General features: G+C 39.1%; 1 protein-coding gene across 2 annotated transcripts; it reads right to left on the bottom strand.

Moving 5' to 3' along the window:
- Positions 1 to 7,539: 7,539 nt before the first annotated feature.
- NHL8 (NDR1/HIN1-like 8) lies at positions 7,540 to 19,504 on the bottom strand. Of its 2 annotated transcripts, none has more exons than XM_028216636.2 (7): positions 18,579 to 19,504; positions 16,502 to 16,576; positions 15,915 to 16,431; positions 15,177 to 15,562; positions 10,431 to 10,657; positions 9,182 to 9,329; positions 7,540 to 8,117 (listed from the first exon to the last, which is right to left on the bottom strand). In XM_028216636.2, exons 1-7 carry the CDS (start codon positions 19,227 to 19,229, stop codon positions 7,989 to 7,991), a joined length of 2,133 nt encoding a protein of 710 aa, XP_028072437.2. In that variant the 5' UTR covers positions 19,230 to 19,504; the 3' UTR covers positions 7,540 to 7,988. The 2 variants fall into 2 exon arrangements, with proteins under 2 accessions (XP_028072437.2, XP_028072438.2); XM_028216637.2 differs by having other exon boundaries at positions 15,177 to 15,481; positions 18,579 to 19,353.
- Between the last annotated feature and the right edge of the window lie 5,423 nt (positions 19,505 to 24,927).

Genomic DNA, 24,927 nt, shown 5'->3' on the forward strand with positions numbered 1-24,927 from the left:
ATTTTATGGTGTAATTATCTGAAAACTGATTAGGTATGATTGAATTAGATTAAATATTGATAGATTGCATAATTTGACTTAATTACCATTAGGCCACTTAGTGGGCCACTATCTCACACACATTTGAGCCTTATACCTGATATGAACATTTGCTCAGCCATTTCTTTTGAGCACATCACCGACTAGAGAGAGGGAAATAGGGAGTTAGAACGAATTCACCTTGAATTGCTTGGAAACTTGAAGAATTGCTTGGTAATTGAAAGTGTAGATTGCTAAATTGAGCTCCTAGTCTTGCATACAAGACCTAAGGTAGAGTAACCACTCTTTTGTTCTTGACTTTAAGTAAATTCTTGCATGATTTATAGTAAATTGAAGCCCTGAGCCAAGTTATGGCTCTTACATGTTGAATTGTAGCTTAATTGTTGCATGCATGGCATGCTCTTGCATTTTTGAGCTTGTTATTCATAAAAATTGTACATGCATGCTCATATTTTTACAAGAGACCATGAACTCATCATGTTTTTGAAAGATTTGGCTCTCTGGGGCATCAAATTGAAGCTTTGAATTGATTTGAATTCATGCACGTTTGCATGTTCATCCTATTCTTGAAAATGGTTTGAAATTGGGTTTGAATTAAACACCCTTGGGCTTTGATTTCTCAAAGTTGAGTTTTGAATCATGTTTAACTATGTGTTTACAAATGTTTTCTGGAAATTCAGCCCAAGAGGTCGAGTTTTGAGTTGTTAAAACTTGAGTTTGAGCTTGGAGGTGCAATCTGGGTTTTCCAGATTTTGCACTACCGCTCGAGCGGGGAAAGTGGCGCTCGAGCGGGGAATCCGAGCCTCCAGTATTTCTTTGCACTGTTTTACAGTCCGCTCGAGCGGAGGCATGTGTCTCACGCTCGAGCGGGCGTCGAGCGTCCGTCGAGCGGAGATTTCACCCATCCAGTACTTTTACAGTACGCTCGAGCGGGGGATTTGATGCTCGAGCGTGTACCTTTGTTGCATGTCTGCTCGAGCGGGGAAACCCGAGCTCGAGCGGGACTCTGTTTTTCTGAAAATCCTGAAACTGTTTTCTGATCACATCTTTGCATCCTCATCCCATTCTAGGCATTCTTAGGCCTAGTTTAAGGCATCTTAGTGAGGATATAGATGTAGAACACACTGAGGCAATTAGGGATTAAGTTATTATTTTCCCAACCGTGTAGCTTAGTGTGTGTTGATCTGTAACTGTGTAGGGTTGGCGACTGGGGAGACACGCTCTAGCATACTGTAGCCCAGAACTTTGTGAGTAACGTTTGTGTAAAGATATGTTCGCAAATGATTATCTTTTGAACAACTGAACTGTACTGTTTTCTGAACTGATTACTGTTAACTGAATGAATGTATGTCCTATATTCTGAACTGTATTGTGGCATCCTTAGCACCTACTGTTTACTGACACTGTTACAGAGATCTCTGTCGGTTCCCTTGTTGGAACCACTACTGTTTACTGACTGATGGCCATCATTACTGTTCGGTCTTTCAAGACCTACAGTTATGCTAATGGGTATACCACATATCACTGTACTGATTGAACGACTAAAATACTGTTTAAATGGACTGTTTTCATTACTGTAAGGACATTCATTCTTAACCTCTTTACGCATTATGTTATTCACTGGGCTTTAGCTCACTGCTCATATATGTATGTAGGTGTACAGGCACCAGACCGCGGCTAGGAGCGTCAGGGTTACTCTAGTTTTGTCAAGCCAGCCTATGTACCTCACTGCGAGGTTCCGAGCCTATCATGCCAAGGCTTAGGGGTGTTTTAGGACTCCCCCTTCTGTACTGTCTCGCTGTTCTGTAATAACTGAACGGATTGTTTGGACTGAATGTTACTGTACTGTTATATAGGGAGTAAGTCCCTATTCTGAATGATTGTATATATGTTGCGTTTACCTTTCCACTGAATGTAAATATGTTTGGAAAGTCTTTTTGCATGCAGACTGTCACAGCTCATTGGGCATTGTTTCTTTACTATATTGGCTTCCGCCAGGCCCTGTACTCTGTTTTACTGTACTACTGTTAAGCAGGCCTTCGGTAATCTCGGATTACTGGCCGGTTACGGTGCTAAACCCATAGGGTCGGGTTTGGGTCGTGACACCCACTCGTCCGATCAAAAGATCGGTCTTTATTAAGCATGATATTTTGTTTTTGAAAACACATGTGTTCTTATTTCGGTTATTAACCTAGAATTACTATGTGATGCGCACAGCATACAAGTATAGACTAGATCACCTAACTTGGAACAAAACATTGCATGTTCGTTTGAAAACGGTTTAAAGTTGCTACTCGCAAGTAGGCTAAATTGCGGATTTCAATGAATTGTTCCAATTCGAACAATCCAATCTTCATCCACAGGCATTCATGCAGTTAATCACATAAGCAGTTAGCCTCATGGCAAGCATGCTTTCATGACAACATTAACACACATGCAGTATGCTAAAACGTAAACACTCACAGTGTACTCCAAGCTAAAATAGAGAACTAGTTAGAAATCATGCATGATTCTAGTTCATGTTAAGATGGCTAATGCAACACATGCGAGAATGTAATTAAAATAGGCTCGACTATTCTAAGATGGCATATGAAATGCAACTTGGTACATGTATTCAAATAGGAATTGAAACACAATGCAGTTAGTATGATGCGTCGAGCCCGGTGCATGCAAACAGATGGATGGATGGACGCATGCAAACATAAGGTATGTTAATCGAAATATGCCTTAAAACTAACCATCATAAGCGGTTAAGTAAAAAGGAGAAAGAAATGGGGGTTGAAAGACATGCATCACACACACACACGCTTATTACAACAGTTGGCCTTCTCGACGGAGGGTCCGAATAAGAAGCTAACTAGCTAATCTAAGCTAATTAAACTAATTATTACATCACAAAATTGAATAACTAGCTATAACTAATTATTACATCATAAATTGAATAGCTAAGCACATTAGCTAATTAAGTACAAGACCAAAGCATAAACTAGCTAAGCAAATTAGCTACGTAAAGTGATAAATCAGGAGCTTCAGAGGGAGAAGAGTGTATGTATGCCCGGTCGCCTCGTTCGAAAATCCGTCGCGATGCCCCAACTTGCCTCTGTTTGCAATTGTTCTCAGAACCTTGCACCAAGCTCCAAAAAGCTTCTAACTCACCTTGGGGACCTGTGAGAGGATGGCCGACCACCTAGGAGTGCTTCCAGCCACTGGCCGACCACTTTTTGTTACTACAGACCAGAAAAAGTGATCGGCCAGCTGGTTTTTCTAGCTGGCCGGCCAGTTTTTGCTGTATTTCTCCAATTTGCTGCAACAGAGAGTAAGAAAGGGCATGACAATATATTTGCAAGATATGTGTGCACAACCGCCCTCCCTATCATTTTATGAGCTCAAGGGAGTGTGGTTCTTGACCCTCGGGCCACCAATCACGCATCTCGATGCATGATGGCCGAGAAGCCAAACTGCACAATTCAATATGAAATGAATGCACACATAAACACCTAAAGCCTAGAACTCTATCGTGTATGATTAAGAGCGTCAGCGACCGGGAATTAAGGCACATTTCACCACTTTAAGTATGAAACGCCCCTCGTTTCTCGTGTTTGGACTAACACCTATTCCAAACAAGATGCAACAACAAGCATGCAAATATGTAATGCAACCCAAGCATGCAAACATGCAATGCAACATCAAGCATACAAACATGCAATACAATGAAACGAGAATGTGAACAATATGCAAGGGACAAGCATGCAAACATGCAATGCAATGTAACATAGCATACTCAATGCCAATGGCATGCACACTTAATGCAAAGCAATAAAATAGCATACACAATGCAAATAACAACGTGGCGTTCACAATGCAAGGCAACATGTCATACTTCAACGTAATGTAACATGGCATATACAATGCTCGATGGACTTAAACCAAAATGGATAGACCTCAGGCATGCCCAAATCAGTGGCCATAATGCTAAAATGAAGGCATGAAGAGCAAGGTAAGCATGCACAATGCAATGGCCTATCAACAAGGCCTAAGAACACAACTCTCAAGCATGATGGAGAAGCGATAAACATGAAAGTGTGACAACACTAAAGGTTTTGAAATCAAGTGTGAAATGATGCCAAATCATTCAAACAGCACAAGTAAAGCATGTAAGAGGGTTTAAGGCACAAAGCCATTAAAGGGATTACACAAGGGGCATGCAATACATGGCACAAATGATTGAACCAAACATGGACAGAGCTCAAGTAGGTCTAAACAAAGACCAAAACATGCTGAGCCGAGGGCTCAAAGACCTAGGCATGCAAGCACAGACACTAGGCCATAAACAAGACAACAATGCACAACCCTCAAAGGCACTCAAAGGGTGAAAGAAGTGGGAACATGGCAAGTCTATATGCTCTAAAATGACATATGAAATGATGCCAAATCATGTACACAACACAAATGAAGCATGCTATGGTACTCAAAGCTCAAAGCTAGCATATGCATTTGTACTACAACTATGCAAAACATGATGCATATGGCCAAAGCAACCTAAAACAGTCATAGAACATGTCAAAATGAGTCTAAAACATGTATGGAAGGAAGCGAAAACAAGCTAGCATGAAGGGCATAAAGCATGGATCATGCAAGACAAATAAGGTGGATTACACTACACCTATTAAGACCAAGCATGAGATGACTTAACCAATAAAAATCAGAGTTATATCATGACAAAATAACCCCCAAAACACATTGAAATGATAGCTTGCAAGCTTAGGCATGAACGCATACGCAATGATTCATGTTAAAGGCATAAAAGACCAACCCTCCAACGCATTGAATAAGTGACAAATGCAAGTATGTGGCCACACTACATGGACTGAAATCACATTTCAAATGATGCCAAATCATGGAAATAGGTCAAGCAATGCATGCTAGTGGACTTGGTACACAAAGCTAACAAGTTAGAATGCGCTATAGCTATACAAAGCATGGCATGCATGACCAAAACAACACAAATCAAAGCTAGAGCATGCTAAAATATGGACAAAAGCTTCTTAGAGTTAAGCCAAAAACATGCTAGAATGGTAGTCTAAAGCATGGTACATATGAGGCTACTTCATGGAATTGTACTACAAGTGCATGAAGCATGCAAGGGGCCATCAAACCCACCCAAAACAGAGTCATGACATGTTAAAACAACACCAAAAACCTACTAAAATGGAGTCAACATACGCTAGAAAGACATGCTACTTCATGAAGCATACAAGACTAGTTTATGAAATTTACATTACAAGTGTATTAAGCATGCATGAGGTGATCAAGGCAACCAAAAACAGTGGCATGTCATCTCAAAATAACCCCAAATACATGCTAAGAACAAGCCAACACAAGCTTAATAAACATGCTCAAACATGAGGCATATGAAGCAACTATTCAAGACACAAGGAGAGGGGATGACCCTCTTTTATTTAGGACCCCAAAATGCAAAGGCTAGAACAAGAGCCAAAATGGATGGCTCAAAACAAGGCCTAACAAGGCCTAAGAGGGGGTAGACCACCCCCAACACAAAAGTGACCTTAAACAAACATGTTAAGGGCTGGAAAATAGAACTTTTTACAGTTAAGAGTTAAGCTTAAATCAGCATGCAAATGGGTCTAAAAACTTAAGCAAAACAAGGGGTTAAAGGGCTAGAAACTCACCCTTGATGAACACCTTCAAGGCTGCAACTCCAGCACACTTTTTGAAGCAAAACCAGTCCAAAAACTTCAAAAACAACTTCAAGGGACCTCAGCTCCAAGAGTATGGTGTCTGAGTGTGTGTTTGTGTGTTAGAGTATGAAGAATATGCACTTTTGAACACAAATATGAAGAGGAATGGAGATGTATAGATATAGATGATATGTATAGCTTCAATACAAAAATCTAAACCTAGAGGAGGGAGGAGAAGGTTCTCCTTTATAGAGAACCAATGCTCAAGCTTGTTGGACAAGCTTGGGGTCCAAGGCCATCCCTCCATACACGTGTATGGAGGATGGTTCTGGTGCCTTCCAGCTGTGCCAGCTGGATGAAAATATCTTCAAAAAGGTTACAAAAAGCAGCTGACCACTTGAAGTGGTCGGCCAGCTACTTGAAGTGGTCGGCCGACCACCACAAGTGGTCTCCCAAGACAAAAAGTGGTCGGCCATGGGTAGGAGAGGTCTAAAGCATGAAAACAATGCAGTGGTGTGGTGGCCGACCAGAAAAGATGGCCCAAAGACCGAGGAGACCAGTTGGCAGACTAGAAAACTGGCTGGCGAGAAGAAAAGCGGTCTCCAAGGGGAAGAACTGGTCTCCCAACCTTGTACCACCTTCCAAATAAGGAAAACAAGGTTTGTACCAAAAACAAACCAAAAAGGATGCAAGACGAAAGTTCGGGAGACAAAGCGCATAGCCGAAAGTCTCGAAAACTAGTCTACGAGCACCAAAAGTGGTTTACGACCACAAAAGTGGTTTCCCAGACCACAGCGTCCCTCTAGGCAGAGGCAACAAGATGTGGTTCAAAAACCACGCCAAACAGAGAACGTTAAGCGGTCCCGAGTTAAGGCGCACAGCCAAAGGCTCCAAAAATCGAAAACTGGTCTCCAAATGAGAAAAGTGGTCTACGACTGCAAAAAGTGGTCTACGACCACGAAAGGATGGTCTATTAGATCTCTCCCTCCCTCCAGGGAAAAGAAACAAGGTTTGATCCGCAAACCGAGCCAAAGCACAAAGAGTTCAGAGGCCTGGAGGCAAGACTCTCAGCCAAAACTCCGGAAACTCGAAATGAGCACATGTACTATCACCGAGCGCCCAATCGATGACGTCTGAGTCTTAAGGTCGGTCAAAAATAGAGTGTCTACAATATGTTTAATAAAAAAATCTGGTTAACGTGTGTATTTAATGCATATATTATGATGACTTAAAAATATTATGTATTTTATTACACACTTTTCATATATGACATACAATTTTTAAAATTTTTTTTTTCTTAATATATGCTCTAAGAACATCCGTTAACAAAATTCTTATTAAAATAACAATGTTATGCTAATAAAATTTTAATACAAAATTTTGAATACCGATTGATGTATTGTTGAACTGGTGTATTAGATGGTCATATTGAAATTATTGTGAAGGGTGATGCCCGGATTCGAATGATAAAAAAATTTATATAAGGGATACTTTAAAGAAGATAAAAGTGTGAGATTAACAGTTTTATTTTTATAGTTCATCACATTCATAACCATTATTTAACCTACCCAAGAATTTACACGTGCTTTTCTGAAAACATATACTCCCAACAAAAACATATCACATTAAACCATGAAGCTGTGAACAACATCTGAGTTCATGAAGAGTTGTTTGGCCCTGTGACAATAAACATTAACACAAAAATGATCATATAAGAGACATTTTAAAATAATAATAATAATAATAATAATAATAATAATAATAATAATAATAATAATAATAATTTACATACAAAGCCACCTTAGCTCAAATCAATTTGATTCTCCAAATGACACAATTCAAGTCAAATATGGTTTGTTCTTGTATTCCTTTCGACTTCCAAACACGATCCAACTCAACTCAACAATGAATACTACATTTTCCCGATAAAAATTAAAGGCAAAAAAATATACTCAACGACACTGAGAATGCAAAATGTGCAATCGCCTGGAACATATAAATAGGATATAGTGCAATCGCCTGGAACATATAAATAGGATGTAGTACACACTGAGCCAGGATGGTGTCATTCGTCATCTTACAATACTAATAATACTGCAATAAGGGGAGTTCAAGTCATACATGATCTCTGTGGGACTAGGCTGCATCTGCTCCAGCCATTGACTGTTGCCAAGCGATCTTCCACGGTTACAATCACGTGTTTTGGTTTATGCCTTTTTAGACAAGTAACCTTGGGTGGGTAATGTGAAACTATCCGACTGTGTGCTGCTTGCAACCCTTGGTTCCGAAATGGTGAGAGCCGCGCCTCACCATTTCTCGACACAAGTAGCAGTAATGGTTTTGGCATGCCCAGCAGAAGATGTGATTGTTATTGCCAACCTGTTACATAAGGGGGGCAGCGAAAAGCTCTTTAGTCATTTTCTGGCAACACTAAAAAACATATTTAATTAACTACGGGGCTTAACTTGAAAAGAGAGCATTGAGACTGCGAGAGTCATTTAGATACATCGTTGGCCTACATGTGGTCATCCTATATTACGTGTCATGGATACATGTCTAGGATATATCATATGTGCAAAAGGTGTACCAATTCAAATTCATGTTCCTTCAAAAGTCATGTTGAAGTCGGTAATTCTACTCCACTAGTTCCGCAATCTGGGAGAGATCCCAATTAGTCAATTTCAGGATAAAGAGAGAATGCAGCTTTTTGATTAAAAATAAAATAAAGAATAATTATCTTATTTTAATTTCTCAATATTTTATTTTATTTTTGATAAATAAAAAATAATTATTTTGTTCATAAGAAGGAAGAGAAATAAAGAATTGTGTTCGTCTCCATGGTCCACATTTAAAATGTGTTTAATTATCCAGATATTTTCATTATTTTTAAATATTGAATTTTGATGCATTAATGTTATTCATGTTGGTACTTTTCAGTTAATACCAAGCAGCATTGTGGTTACCAACACCAACATTAAAATCATGCTGAATTATGCATGGTCTAAAAAAAGTGAAGCTAATTATAACTAAATAAATCCCATCATAATTGGATAGGTTAGTCAGCTCCTATGAAACACCGACACTCCAAAACAGGTGTTGCAACGGTGTCGAACATGGGGACATGGCAAGAACACGTTATTTAATTAATTTGTTTTCAAGGGACACGTTGGGGATACGCCGACTTGTTTCTTCTCCCATCTTCTTTAGTGCTTTTGATGGATGTTAGATGTTAGAAGTTTATTACTTTTTGCTTAAATTAATTAATAGGCCATCCATAAATAAAACATAAATGCTAAAGAGTTAAATTATATATATTGAATTTTAATGTTAGTTTTTGTTAATTTTGATTTGGAAATCTAATATTAATCTACATTGCAAATAAAATTCTGCATTTGTGTTTGTGTCCGTGTTCATACTTTTTAGATCAGTTTAAATCCGCTCACCTTTACATTGATTTGACCACAAATAGGGCATGAATGGCCACGATCTGCAAAGAGTTGAGCTTGAATCTGACCCACCACTTGGCGAGCATTCATCCGCTCCTCCCAATTCTGAACTGCTTCTTGTGGGAAAAGTTCGCACACCCCTTCCCTTAAGTGAGAATAGGCTAATTAGGTTGCAATAAATTGATAAATGCTGAGTTATGTAGATACCATATGAGCAAGAATAGCTGATCTAAAATATGAGAGGGTTGTTGGGAATTATGCATGAAAAACACTTAAATATAAAATCTACTTCCACAAAAATATATCAAGAAGAGAAATCATGAAATCAGAAATCAAAAAACAGTAAAACAGTAAATAATAATAATAATAATATAGAGAGAACATAGCCTGTGAGATTGATGAGAGGCACCACAAGTCGCTGTCCTAAAGCCATATTCACCTACCTTTGTGTAGGTTTTACTGAACAAATTACGACTTCAAGATACAACCCGAAATCTCACAGAGTGCCTGACACGTGTATGAACAAGGGATGGCTACGGGACGGGTTTGGGGCGGGTTTGTCATCCCCCCACCCCACTCTGCTACGAGTGGAATTTTTCAACTCCATCCCCGCCCCCGCGAATACCCGACCACATTTCAAATAACTAAAAAAATTGAGAATCATTTAAATCCGTAACACACTAAATAATTTCTCTTGTTTCCATATATATATATAGAGTGAGACTTTTAGGATTATTATTTATTTACATTTAAATAGAATCAGAGACTTTAGTATTCCTTTCTTATATCTAATTATATCAGGTTGGGTTTGGATTGGGGAGGTAGTATCCGACCCCACCTCACCCCCGTTGCGGGTGACCAAAAAATAATCCCCCCCTCAATAAGTGTCAGTTCGGGTAAAATCTGTCCCATTCGGATGGGTATGACTAGGCCCTCGCGGATAGGACTAAAATGGCCATCCGTAGTACAAACAGTGACAAACAGGGGCATCGAGTTTGTATTGAAATACCCAGAAAATATAGAAAAATAATAGCAGTAAATTGTATGAGAAAAATGTATAAACGTATCCTATGCATATTGTGTTAAAATGTTAAGAGTGATCTTGTAATATAGGACTCTAGGTATCCATTCATTAGGGACATGTCTCCAAAAATGTGTCCCTTAGTTTGTGTCTTTATATTAGAAGACATCTCTAATTTAAATTTTAAAACTATAAATAATGTTCCAATGAGGGTGAATCACAAACCTGAAGTGATCATATCCATCGATTGCCTGATTACAGCGATAGCAGAAATACTGTCCACAGTTATTGCATACCATCTTGTTGCAACCTTCAATTCGTGAGATTGCCATCTTACAAGATGGACATTGTTTGGCATCACGAAGTATTTCCTTAACACTAAGGATCTCATTGATCATTTCACGCTCACGACGCTTTTGTTCATCCTTCAATTGGGATGAATTCTGTCGCTCCTGCAAGCAAAAAAGTAGAAGTTACTTTACCAGTTATTAGGATTAAGTCTCTTTATATAGGACGATTCTGAATTATAAAGGAAATAGTTGGAATGTCACAACCCCATTCCGCCTATAGTAGAATGGTGTCCTGACAGCTGGTAATCCAAGATTACCAAGGGCCAACTTACAAGGATTCACACACAATCAGAGTATACATATGGGGCTTACATGTGCAGAAGCAATAAATTTAAATCTGATTAGTCCATAAGAACTGTGCATAGATCAAATGAAATGGCATACATTTTAACATGGTTACAACTTGAATACAAATAAAACAAAGTGCATGTTACATCTTGATCAAAAGGCTTCTCAAGCCGACATATACAAAAGACATGAAATACAAAGTTAAGAAGTATAATCTTCAAGATGCTAGTAAAACATGAATCCAAAACAACTTGCAAATAACATTTAGGCATCACCGCCTTTTTGCTCGTCACCTACATATATATAAAGAGGAGGGTGAGCTTGGATACTCAGTGAATGATATTAGTAATAAAGGTTTGAATGAATGATATTCAAGATCTTTATCAAAACAATACATAACATATCTTGTACAAAATCAAGGGATGAACCAAGTTCATCTATCAAGTCTTTCAAAGCTTCAAGGGATGCTTACTGGCATCAATATAATACAAAGGATGACATTCCTGACAAAACAAGGGAATAATCGACCCGGAATCGATTAGACAAACCCACCCGTACAAGACCGTCAGTGGCAAGGGAGATATCTCAAACAAGGGTACTAGTTGCATTATAGTCCCTTAGCACTAAGAACTTTCCAAGAATGTCATCAAAACAAGATAATACTTGATACAAAACTAGGAATAATCATTCACACTTGAACAAACACTTCTCCAAAACGAAACAAGCAAAGCCTTTATCAAAACATTAGAATATAACTTTATTAAAAATACCACTCACATATCTCTTCGGGTGTAGGGATTAAGGCAAGAGTCCAAGACCTACAAATACATTGCAAGGTCCACTGAACGCATTTCAAGAAGACAAGATGAGATGCTCAAAGATGGTTGTGCAATGCATTCCTAAAACAAACTTTGCATGAGTGTAGATGATCTCGACATTTCTTTCAAAACTAAGTCAAGATAAAGCAAAACATGTGCTGAGGAGTTAAAACACTATTTTTCATCTCGGGAAAATATACTGGGTACCAACCAGGTCCTGGCCGAGGTTCCACACCTCTTGGCCGAGGTATGGTCTCCTAGGCCTAGGTGCGCATGCAAGGTAGACTAAAGTGCAGGTGATCATGCAAGGTAGGCCAAGGTGAGATACGATGCTTGGCTTAGGTGTGAGATCTAGGCAAGAGTGAGTCTCGGTGACTACACTTAGGGAAGTGAAGTCTGGAAATTCTGGGTTTCCTCTTGAAGAACATGAAGAACATGAACATGAAGAACATGAATGCCAAAATCATAACTTCCTTATTCAAAATCTGAGATTTCATGAGATGAGTTCAAAAACATGGACCTGGGTACCCGTAGTTGAAGATCTTCTTGAAAACAAACACAAAACATGGAACTTGTTATAAACTTTCGGATCAAAACAAAGCTTTTCTTCAAGAACACATGAACATCACTTTTTCTTTCTAGAACAACTTTAAATCAATGCATGGCTCATGAATCATACTAGATCATGCAATGTGATCATATATATACAAAGAACAACCAAAGAAGATCAATATTTTAACCTCAAAACACGGATCAAACGGTTCAAACTGTAAGGATCAAGCTTGTGAATCTACTTCTCTCTCAAGAACTCCTTTCTCTTCCTAGAGCTTCTCTCTTTTCTAGGGCAAAGATATATAGCAAATGATATGTTTTCTCAATAGCTTACTGACTTGACCCTCTGCTGGGACACGTGGCAATGTCTGGTTGGGTTTCCTCAAAAGGTGACTGAATGACAAGACAAGAGCATGACAAAGGGTGTACAACAAGTAAGGTGACAAGGGCACTCTGATAAGGCAATGATCTCGGATCAAGACATAGGCTTCAGGCAAGAAGGTTTCGATGATCTCGGCTAGGAAGGATAACACTTGGCCTACTTGTGCCACACCTCGGCCTAGATGTGTCACACCTCGGTCTAGGTCATACCAGTCCAGGAACAAGATCACTAGGTGCAAGGATCAAGGATGTTGGATGCCTAGACGATAACATCTCGGCCTAGATGATACACATCTCGGCTTAGGTGATGCACACCTCGGCCTAGATGATGACATCTCGGCCAATATGACAGGGTGAAGGTGGAGGTCAACCAAAGTGGTTTCAAGATGGTCCTAGGTGTAAGAGGTTCAAGGGTGTGACCTAGGCTACACACACCAAGCAAAGAACAAAGCATACAAGCAATACTCAAGCAAATCACATAAGTACAAAACAAGACAGGGACCTTTACTTTAGACAAAACAAGTCAAAATCTACAAATGCAAGCTTAACAAAACAAAATCATGCAGATACACATGAACATGGCTAAGACAAGGATGAGGGTCATTACATGGAAAGAGCATGAGTAAAGAAAATTTTATAGCTCATATTAACATGTGGCTTCTTCTCCAGTGCCTATGATTTTGCTTTGTTATACGTCAGACAGAGTGTGGTATTATTATTCTTCTTCTTTATATGGATGATATGATCATCACTGGAGATGACGTAGTGGGTATCTCTAGTCTCAAACAATTCCTCAGTCACCAATTTGAGATGAAAGATTTGGATTTGCTTAGCTACTTTCTCGGCTTGGAAATTTCTCATGATCCTTCTGGTTACTTTCTTACTCAGGCCAAGTATATCTTTGATCTCTTGACTTGTGCTGGTCTTATCAATTGCAAGACTGCTACTACTCCAGTTGATCCTCAAACTTGTCACACACCTCTTGATGGTTACCTATTATCTGATGCTACTTTATATCGTCAGCTAGTTGGCAGTCTTGTCTATCTCACGGTTACTCGTCCAGACATTGCCTATGCTGTTCACATTGTCAAACAGTTTATGGCTGCTCCTCACTCTCTGCAATATGATGCTCTAGTTCGCATTTCGCGCTATCTAAAAGGCACTATGTTCCATAGTCTTCACTACTCAGCACGCTCTTCTCTATAGTTACATGCATTTTCTGATGCAAATTGGGCAGGGGATCCTACTAACCGCTACTCTACTACAGGGTTCTACTTCTTCTTGGGTGATTCTCTCATTACCTAGCGTAGCAAGAAGCAAACTCCTGTTGCTCGTTCTAGTACTGAGTCTGAGTATCATGCTCTTGCGAATACTACTCACGAGCTTGTGTGGCTTCAGTGGCTTCTTACTTCTATGGAAATTCCCCATCCTGTTGCCGCTACCTCTATTGTGACAATCAAAGTGCTATTCAGATTGCACATAATGATATATTAAAGCAAGCAATTGTAACCAAAGTAACAACGATTAATATCATAGGCATTAAAGCAAATAGAGAGTCCTTTCAACCTAGGGCTGCAAACAAGCTAAGTTGAGCAGAGTAATAGGTTGCTCGAGCTTGGTTTGAAAACTAAACGAGCTTCAAGTTTACATAACGAGCCAATCTCGAACGGGCTTTTAATAAGCTGAACAAAAGCTGACCTCGAATAGTTTGCCTTATTATGGTGTGTATATGCTTATCGAGCAGAGTAGTAGTTTGTTTAAGCTTGACTTGAAAACTTAATGACTTTAAAATGTGTTCAAGCTTAGTTTGATTGCATGATGAGCCAATCTCGAACGAGTTTTTAATGAGCCTAACACGAGTTGAGCTCGAGTAGCTTGGTTCGTTTTGCAACCCTACTTCCACTGCATATTTGAGTAAGGATGAAAGCATCAGCATGCACAAAAGCAGAATGAAACATTAATACCATATCTGAGAATATGATATCTCAAAGAATATTGTGGGGTACAAAGGTATATATCCTTTCTACTACCATCTCAACTTCATTATGCAGAATCTCTATTCTAATACCAGGTTTGCCAAAGTAGCAAACCACAGGTCCATGATAGGTGGTGGGTGGGTAAGCAGTAAGCACTTAAAAAACAGTTATGGTGTCGAAAACCAAACTGAAGTTATTGAATACAGAGAAATGCCCAACAGCCTCCATCAAAAAGTAACAAGTAATGAGCGCAATCCATCAGCTAGCTACTGGGCATACTAGCTAAGCCTTTCACAGGCCTGTAAGGGCATCGAGCTCATCACATCTAATAAAGAAGAATTTTTTATTTTTTATTTTTTTGATAAAATATCAAATAAAGAGGTTATTGGGTAAAGGTTTCTGCTTCCCTGCCTTTCTGTTTGCATCACAGCATGCAATGGTCCTATACAAATGAGTACGATGGCCATTTCATGCAAAAGTGGCTAAGGTATAACACTACTATACTGCTTTTGCTAAAATGAGCCTGGGACTAATTCATTGCTGTATGGCTGCCTGGCAATTACTAGAAAATGTATATTCAGAATAGACCAGAGACAAAAGAATTACTTGCAAGATAAGGAGCTTCATTTCTGGTGTCATACATGCGATTCCAACATGGCGTCGCTCCCTGCAAAGGGTACAAAAGCTAAAGAAACACTTTGAGCACTGCCCATGATTGTCTTCATCCTCTATGCAAGCCGTTTCACATCTTGGGCAATAGGCTACATCAGACATAGACTCGAGCGTTTTCTGTAGCATTAGTGATTCCCAACGTTCAAACTCCTCATCACCAAGCAATCGTTTCAGCAAACCGGGTGGGACCATGCCCCCACATTTTGCATTAGGGCATAGAAGCTTGCTTATTGTTCCTTCTGTTACATGCATGTCAGAGTAAGTTTTCATGCATTTACAGCAAAAGAAATGCTGGCATGGCAATCTAACAAACTCTGAACCTGGTAGGAAGAAAAAGAAAAGAGAAGGCAATTAAAGTGATAATTGAAAGAAGTATTAAAACAACTCAATTCTAACAGTTCTTTAAAGGTCTATTGAGCAGTACACTTAATGCTTCCATCATGAAAATAAACAAAAGGAATTATTTTATTAAATTCTAGGGTCAATTACACTTTTCATCCCAGGGCCCACAAGCCCAATGTCACCAATACCACCTGAATATTTATATCAATCAATGCTAACCCACATATCCTAAAGTTTTGTACATTAAATAGTCTGCTAAGAATGTCTTTTTGCCACAATTAAAAATAAAATAAAATTTGTAAACTGTCAAGAAAAATGTTCAAAAAATACCTGAAAATTCACTAAAACAGATGCAGCATTCATGAAAGTTTCTGCAGAAGGTCTCATGGCACTGCTCATCGTTGTAACTCTTCAGTGAAGGAATATCAACATCTGGGGAGATGCTTCCTGAAATTGCACGCTTATCTCCAGTATATCTCAAGCCATAAGGACCAAGAACTATTTCTTTATCAAAACCAAAATGAGAAAGACAAGAACTGTGTAGCCATTCCACCCAACGGTATATAACCTCCTGACCTGGTTGTTCTTTCCAAAATGAATCCAGCATGGAGCAAAGATTGGAAATTTTCCCAGAATCCAGCCACTGTACTGAAATGGTAAAATAAGGAGGGAGATGGCTCGGGTATGACTTAGGTAATAAGCATTTCAACTTAATTGGTGGAAGGTGTTGGACTTTGAAAGAGTATAAGAACTCATCTGAACTGTCAGTTTTGGTCTCAAGTTCACTATGTGAAGTTAATTTTGTGGAGATGGTAAGTTCAGTGGGAGCTTCAACGTGTATATGAATCTGCAAAAATACATAAATATTGGATTATTCACTTTATAAACATGATATGGAATTTTAAATTACTACAAACCTGAAAACATCGTAGACCTCTCTGTTTGTCAAGGATGAACACATTGTCTCCATAAATTGACTCAATGACAAGTAACTGCACTCAAAAAATAAAAACAGTACACAAGCTGAGATTAGAGAAGAGAAAGAAAGAGAGTCAGAAATCTACCTCAAATATAAGAGGTTTAAAATTCCATGTTATAGAATGTTTTTAGTTATCAGTTTATCTCCATAATTGGATTTTTCAAGTATATGGTCGTGAGCTTCAAGAACAAAATTCATAATGCTCCTAAGCATTAAAATTCATGACAACAATGATATCATAAATGTGGATGGGTAAATGGAGGAGTGCTTTTGCGATTGATGGATATGTGAAGCCAAAGAATAACAATGCTTTATTGGGTAGAATGTTGGGCAACTATGAACCAACATGTTCATGTGTAGTTAGCTTGGTGAGAAATGAACACATTTTCTTGATGGTAGAAACCAGCACCAGTTGCAGTCAAAAAACTAAGATTGAAAAAAACATCAATAGAAAAAGTGAGACTTAATCCACATAGTGAGGGGAAGTAAAGAAAAACTAGCACATGTAAACTTATTGCCATTAACAAAAAGGTGTGATGACATGATAGGACTCACTAGCCAACCCCAAATAGTTGAAGTAAAACTTTGTTGAGTTGAGTTGAGCTCCAAAAATGATGAACAAGCCTTCGATCCAAACAAAAAGACTAACCCAAGGCCCGACAATAATTTATTTTTATATAATCTTTTTTCCATTTCATCTTGTTACCACTAGTACTAAAAGCTTAAATTGTTAGGAAATAGGCCCTCCAATAATTTATATTAAACTATTCAACACCCAACCTCACGTGCAACCCCGTCATGCACATGAAGTTATAAAGAGACATACACAGAGTGAAACATAAAGCAATTGGAGAAGCAAATCCAAACAGACTTAAACCCTAGACCTCCCTCAACCTAGCTTTGATACCATGTTAGATTACCACTAGTCCCAAATGCTACAGCTGTCCAACAATGTATATCAAGTTAACCAATACATCCATCCTCCTCTACTTGTATAGGCAATGTTTCTTAGGGTAAACTATCAATAAGTCCTAATAGTTTGATTTAATTCCCATCAAATCCTATTAAAAATAAATCCTAATAAAATCATCGCTAAAAATAATTTTTGTGACGATTTTTTGCATATGTACTAAAAATTGACAATTAGTGACATTTTTTTTTGGTTAAGATTTTTATAAATTGTCGCTTAAACTTGTAATTAGTGACGTTTTTCTGTGACAAAATTTTCAAATTGTTATTGAAAATTGAAAATTAGTGACTTTTTTTGTGACGATTTTTTTAAACAGTCGCTAAAACTTATAATTAGTGGCATTTTTTGTAACAGAATTTTCAAACTGTCACTGAAAATTAACAATTAGTGACGTTTTTTAATAGTATTTGATGAAAAACGCCATTAATTCTTACAAGCTGATTGAACAATAAGTCCACCTATTAGGACCTCCACGTAAGTCCCCATGTTCTTAATCTCCCCTTATCAAACTGATCCAAAACAATGGGAATAGCTGCTCTAAGGTATCTCTTGCAGTTCAAGTTTCACCACAACCTTATTTATTTTGCAAGACTAGTTCTACTAAAACAACACTCCTCATATTCCACTTCCACAACACTCCTGCTCTGTCAAATGTCATATCATATTCGTTTTCTCGTCTGAACAAGTTGGCTTCTGCATGAATGTTATCCTCTACACCACCAAGTTTCATACATGCAACTCTTATTGTCTACATAAACTATTGTTTGACATCTTCATCGTCACTAACAAACTACTATTCATTAGATTCACAAGGGGATTCAGGGGACTTTTCAGGTTAAAGTCAATCATTGGATTGACAGAGCATTCTTTTTATCTTCAGGCATGAGCACACACAAAAACATCTATTATACAACAATGACACCCAAGGATTGAGTTGAAAAACAACAAAGTTAACTAAATGGCAAACTGAACTCTAATTCTAATAATTGGCAACATGAATTCCATCATCAGATACTGAATAAAAGACATTAGCTTATCAAATTACCTCATCTTCCTGCAATTGGTCATTAATTCTCAGCAGCTGCTCCTCCAACTCCGGTTCGTCTGCACCCAACTGCAACCCTTCCAACCTGCTTCCAATATCATCAACGCCCTTAATTGAATCAGACCCCTCAATTGCCCCTTCTTTCGACTCATTCTTCGACCCAGACGCATGCCCATCTCTGTTTTCCACTTCGTCACATACTTTATCGTCTTTGCAAGAACTCGAAGAACCCAATTCATTCAAATCGATATCTGATGTCAATACATGTCCACCTATACCCTCCTTCTCTTCTCCTCCTCCTCCTCCTCCTCCTTCTTCTTCCACGCAAATCTCTTCCCTGCTAGAACTCGATCGACCCACTTTACCAAACCGAGGTTTAAACGCGCGGCCACGCCGATTTCGCGATACCCACTTGGAGTTTCGAAAATTTGGAGGCGATTTCGATGTTTTGGGGATGAATTCGGAGATGGGTGCGCTTGTTGTGGGTTCGGGGTTTTGGTGAGAAGCCATCGATGATGATGGGCTTTGGAGGTGTGGTTGTGGATTGGTGGCGTTGACTGTCTGTGGATTTTGACCGTGTAAAGGTCTCAGTGTCCACTTTTCATCGATCGGGTGAGAAAGGGTTTGCCTTGCTCGTCTGTTCCTCCTCATTGTGGATTCGCAGAGAGGTCAACGATGCAGAGAAACGGACTCTGTTGGAAAAGAGAACTGGGATTTTGGCGTCAGAAGAGTATATGTACGTGAATAGTCGGTTGTTTGTGGTCGGAATCCTAATCCTAAAGGGTATGTTTATTCGAGTCCATATTGTCTGCCGTGTTTGCATGCGGCGCTGACGTTAAAACGACGTCATTTTTTTTTTCTTTTCTTTTTTTTTGGGGTTTACTTAGCCCTAGCTCTTCCAGTGAGGCTGTCTTCATTTTACAGACAAAACACATCAACCCGTCTCTCTTCTTGTTTTGTTGTTGGTCTGGTGAGGTGTGATGATGGATGTGGGCTGCAGCCGGGGGTGCTGGTCTTTTTTTTTTTTTTTTTTTTTTTTTTTTTTTTTTTTTTTTTTTTTTTTTGGGTTGGGTTTGATATCTTTATATGGTACTTTTGGTTGTTTGTCCTGGTTGTTGATTCCGTTGACTGTATGATTTGTAAAAGTCAATCACTATGTAACACGTGGCATGAAAAGGATAATTTGGAAAGTTAATACAAGTTATCAATCAAAGTCAGACACGTGACAGTTTGTATTGATAATAATGGATCTACGTAGTATTAGAATAATCGAGAGATACAAGATGATGTGACGTAACGGTTACTCATAAAGTTTAAATTCAAAATTAGGAGGAAAACCTAATTGCAAGAGTGGCATAGTGGGACTGACTGTGAGAGAGCATGTTCAGCAACATTTCGACGGTTGGAAGCCCACTTCGATGGTTACCACTGAGAAGTATAAATAGTAAGGAATGCCCCAAAATGAAGGCCCCCAAACTCAGATAAAAAAACCAGTTTATTTGGTTTATTTTCCTTCCAATTTAATAGTTCTCTATATTTCTGCACTTCAATTCCTGTACTACACTTCGTTTCTTAAGAATAGTTTCAAATAGTTTGTTGCTGTGAACCTCTACGAGGTTGGGTCAGATCATTGTAAGTTTTCATTTACTTAATGAAATTCAGATTCTGAAATTGTTCTTCACTTATTATTATTTACTAATTTCTTCTAAACAAGCTACCAGTAAAAGTCCTCTTCATTGAGGCTAAAGAACTACAACACAATAACTTAATAATTGGTTGGCAATTATAAATTTTGTAAGGACTAATTCATCTTTGCTAGCACGCTTAAATTTACATTATTAACCTTCGAAAGCCAAAAAAGCTAACATACATTTTTGGCATGCCTAGTGGGACTCTAAAATGGCTAGATGTAGGAGACACGGAGAAAATGAACGCTTGGAAAAAAGTGTGGAGGGAGAGGTAGAAGTACCTGATCTAGAGGATAATGTAATCACACATCCTATGGAAGCACTTATCTCATCAAAACCTATGGTCGAACAGACCAGTACCTCGGAGCATACACCATATGTTCAAAATATTGGGCAAGACCATGGGATTGGACCATCTACTGTTTCGTCTACCCAGCCAATGAATCAATGGGGAGGCTTGGTAGATGCCATGGGATAGCAATTAATGTATACAATGGAAAGTGGACAACATTCTTCATAGATCGAATAAATTCCCATAAACCAACTGTCACAAGGCATATGGAGGAAAATTCAAGTGTTCTTCAACAAAGATTGGCTAGAGATAAGCAACCTATGCAAATTAATAGGCATACTAATGGTCAGACTAGTAATCAAAATTATGAAAGACCATTACTTGTACCTCAATCATGGTATGAGCCTTTTTCGAGGCCTTTGGTGAATCAAAATATCTCATTATCTAACAGCGAAACCATACAAATTGGTGGATCTAGGCCAACACAAGGAAATTGCATGAGAATGTTTCCAAATCCTATGTTAAAAACCATGCCTGGCACAAAGGGGTTCACTAACCCTCTGTTCGAATTTATACCTTGGGGGTTGGAAGGGTTTCCTGCGGCTGGGAGAGAAACAACACCTGTTCCTCCTCTCATAGCACCTTTCGCAGGTCTTTTTGCAGGACAGGCCCAGAGGGGTCAACCATACCCCCCAACAGCAACTAGTACCACAGGGACAACCAATCCTGAATATAACTCCCTATGGACCAAGAGGATCTCAAGCACATGGGATTCCACCAAACCCTGTGTTTGTTCCTCCACTAGTAGTCCAACAAGCACAAAATATGGTTTCTAGGGACCAAATTGCCGATATTGTTAGGGAAATGTGTGGACCTATGGCTCAGAGGGTTCAGACTCCTGTGTATAGAAGGCAATACCCAGAATGGGTAGATAGGGTGCATGAATACCCAAGGGGGTTTAAAATACCAAATTTTGCTCTCTTTTATAGAAATGGAAACCAGTCAACAGTAGAACATATTGCTAGGTTCGTAGGCCAATGTGGTGAATTTACCAATAATGATTATATGAAGTTGAGACTCTTTCCAAATTCTTTAACTGGGGCAGCCTTTGTATGGAGGAAGCATTTCATGTCCAATTCTTTCAAACAGAGCCTGAAGTTTCCATGGCAGATTTGGCAAGGTTAAGCCAAAGGCCCGATGAGAAAGCTGCTCAATTTATTGCCAGATTTAAAAGGGCACGAAACAAGTGTAGGGTTATTTTACCAGAGCCTGAATTTGTGAGATTGACTTAAAATGGTTTAGAGTTTAGGCTTTGAAAGAAGTTCGATTCAACTGAGTTTCGAGACTTAGTGAAATTAACCTAGAAGGTGTCTAGATATGAATCTTTACTTGAGGAAGAACAAGATTGAAGTAATACATCATATAAGACTTATTATAACGACCCTAATTATGAAATTGATGCAGCTGAAATCGTAAGGAAAGAACCTATGACCTGTAAGGCGTTAATTTAGAAGGACACCACAATAGACTAGTAGTTTAAAAAGAAAAGACCTTCATAGAAAGTATTTTTTTGATTTAACAAAAGCCGATGACATTTTTGATCATTTGCTTGCAGAAAATTTCCTAAAGTTACCAAAAGGAGTTAAGATCCCTGCCCCAGAAGAACTTAAGGGAAAATATACTATAAATAGCATAACTCTTGGTCTCATTCAACTAAAAACTATATTGTTTCTCAGGACAGGATCCAAGAACAGATTCCAAAGGGGAGTTTAAAGTTTCCGGCCAAAGTAAAGAAAGCTATGTGGATTGACACCAACCTGTTCCCAAAGATTGGGGAAGTTACATCCAATGTTGGCGTGCCAAATTTCAAAAACCTATCCTTAAAGGAATTGGAGGAGGTTAATGTGCAGATGCATATTGCCAGCCAGATTGCTTTCAAGAAGGATACCAGAAGTTCACTAGCAAATGGACAGAGCTTTGTGGAACAAAAAGATGACTTTAGTGAGGAACCACTGAATGATAACTCTCTTGAGGCAGCTGTCATGCAACGGATGTATCCCAGATGCAGGTTAAGTTACAAATGGCTAAAAGGGCTCCCAATCGATGGGAAACAATATTACAAGGATGTACAGAAACACCCTAAGCCAACCAATACCTACAACAAGAGGCCATACCCAACTAGTCCCAGACAATAGCCGTTCTTGGCCGGACCACCAGCCACTAGAATGCAATCCAAGGGTAAGAGAGCTTTGCATGAGTTCAGACCACCCAATTACTACAGGATGGAAGGTAATTATCCTGAGAGAAGGCTTGAATTGGGCTCAAGTCAGGGAATCAAAGCCAGTAATTGGCCTCCAAAGTCAACTTCAAACAAGATGCAAGGCAATTACCCTGAAAGAAGGCCTAAATTAGGCTCGAGACAGGGTGCTAAAGCCAGTGATTGGCCTCGACAGTTAGCTTCGAAGGTGGCTTCAAAGAGTGGGAAAGCAAGTTCAGCAACTGAAATAGTGAATTCATGGGTACCTGGGGTGCAGACTGGTTTGTCATGCAGAATAAGCCTAAGGAAATACCTGCATAGAGAAATGTCTTTGGAGACAAGGGTAGAATGATTAAACCTTCCTTGGTGGCTTCAAATAATTGGGTATTACTCAAGCACCCAAAAACAAAGGAATCAGATATGGTTCCAGTAATTTCTAGGTCTCAAAGGAGGAAGATCCAGCAAAGGTACACCCAGTATCAAAAGGATCTGAAGGAAAGTGGAGAGAGTTCTTCATTGGCCTAGTCAAAAGGCCAGACAGAGGAAAAAGAAAGTCCAAAATTGGCTCCTCACAACAAAAGAAGTGTCAGCAGAGAGTAGTTGGGTAGGGTTCACACTAAACTAAAAGCCAAGGAAAGATCCAGCTTAGTAGGTCTTGAAAAAGCCTTGATGGAAAGCGACAGTGAGACAAAAGGAGAAGTTGAATTAGGCCAAAGGAAAGAAATGGCTAAAGATGAGATGTTTGAAGCCTTTATGGCTGAACAGACCTTTTTGGTCGAAAAGCCAACAGGAGCAGACCACAAACGAGTTGATTCGAAGGAAGTCACTAGTACTGAGGTACTAGAGTATAGCATGGAAGATGCTTTCGAAATAACTGAATAAGTTAGTTTGGAAAAGAAACAAGTGCAGCCAGCAGTTCAGTTTGGCTCATTTCCTCCAGCGTCAGTAAACATGGTATATATATTGCCACAGGAGTTCTAGGCTGAAGATGGAAACAAAGAAGGTTAGGAAGATGACCCTATTCCAGTTTTTAGTAAAGATTCACAAGTTAGCATGATACACTAATGGAAACTAAGGATGAAAGTGAGGAGGTGAATATTAATCTCTCGTATCCCTTTGAGTATTCTATAACATTTATGACGTAGCACGTTAAGCCCATGTATATCAAGGCCTATTTCGATGGGATATTTGTTAGTGGATAATGGGGCAGTAGTGAACCTGCTTCCGAAGTCCTCTTTAAAGAAATTGAGAAAAAGGAACCCTAGATTAATCCTAACCAGCACAACCATTGCTGGTTTTGCTGGGGATAAGCAGATTACTCAGGGCATCTTGTTCATCAACTTGAGTGTGGGAACCAGAGATTGCATGACAACATTCTTTGTTATAGATAGTAATGTCAAGTATAATGCTTTACTTGGCAGGGATTGGATCCACACCAACAAATGTGTGCCTTCCTCTCTACATCAGAAAATAATGATGGCCTTATACAATGGAGAGACCGAGGAGATCAACACAGACCCTCAACCCTTTATTGCTTGTGCTAACTTTGCAGAGGCTAAGTTATATACTAAACGAGTGACACCCCTCAGTATATTGAGGAAACCTAATGGAACAATCGAAGTGACGGCTGATGAGGAAGTAGCACACCTGAAGCACTTAGTGCAGGAGAGTGCTAATGAAGAGTTCGTCACCAAAGATGACAACGATGCTTGGTTGTAGGTAAGAAGTTGAGACCCAAGAAGCCAGACCCTTGGCTTTAGTCAAGTTTTCAGTATTGGACATAAAATCAATAGTCCAGAAGGTTCCAGAACGAGAGAGGGAAGCCATGGTGGTTGGTTGTAATCAGGAGCAACAAAAGGTCAAGCCTTTGACCCTTGATAAGTACTGTGCATTGGACATCGAAACAAAAGTCCAGGAAATATAGGAAGAAGAAACCTTATGGATAGATTTTGTCTATAAGGAAGAAGGCAAAGATCTTGAACCAAAGAAGGTGGGAGCATAACAAAGCAAAGAAGTTGTTTCGAAGGAAGAAGAAGTCAAAGGAGAAGTATTAGTAAGTGCTCAAGTACAAGACCCTTTAGAAGAAGTCAATTTAGGGGAAGTTTCTGCACA

Source organism: Camellia sinensis, chromosome 13 (genome assembly GCF_055761805.1).
Source record: "Camellia sinensis isolate YWXY chromosome 13, ASM5576180v1, whole genome shotgun sequence".
NCBI lineage: Eukaryota > Viridiplantae > Streptophyta > Magnoliopsida > Ericales > Theaceae > Camellia > Camellia sinensis.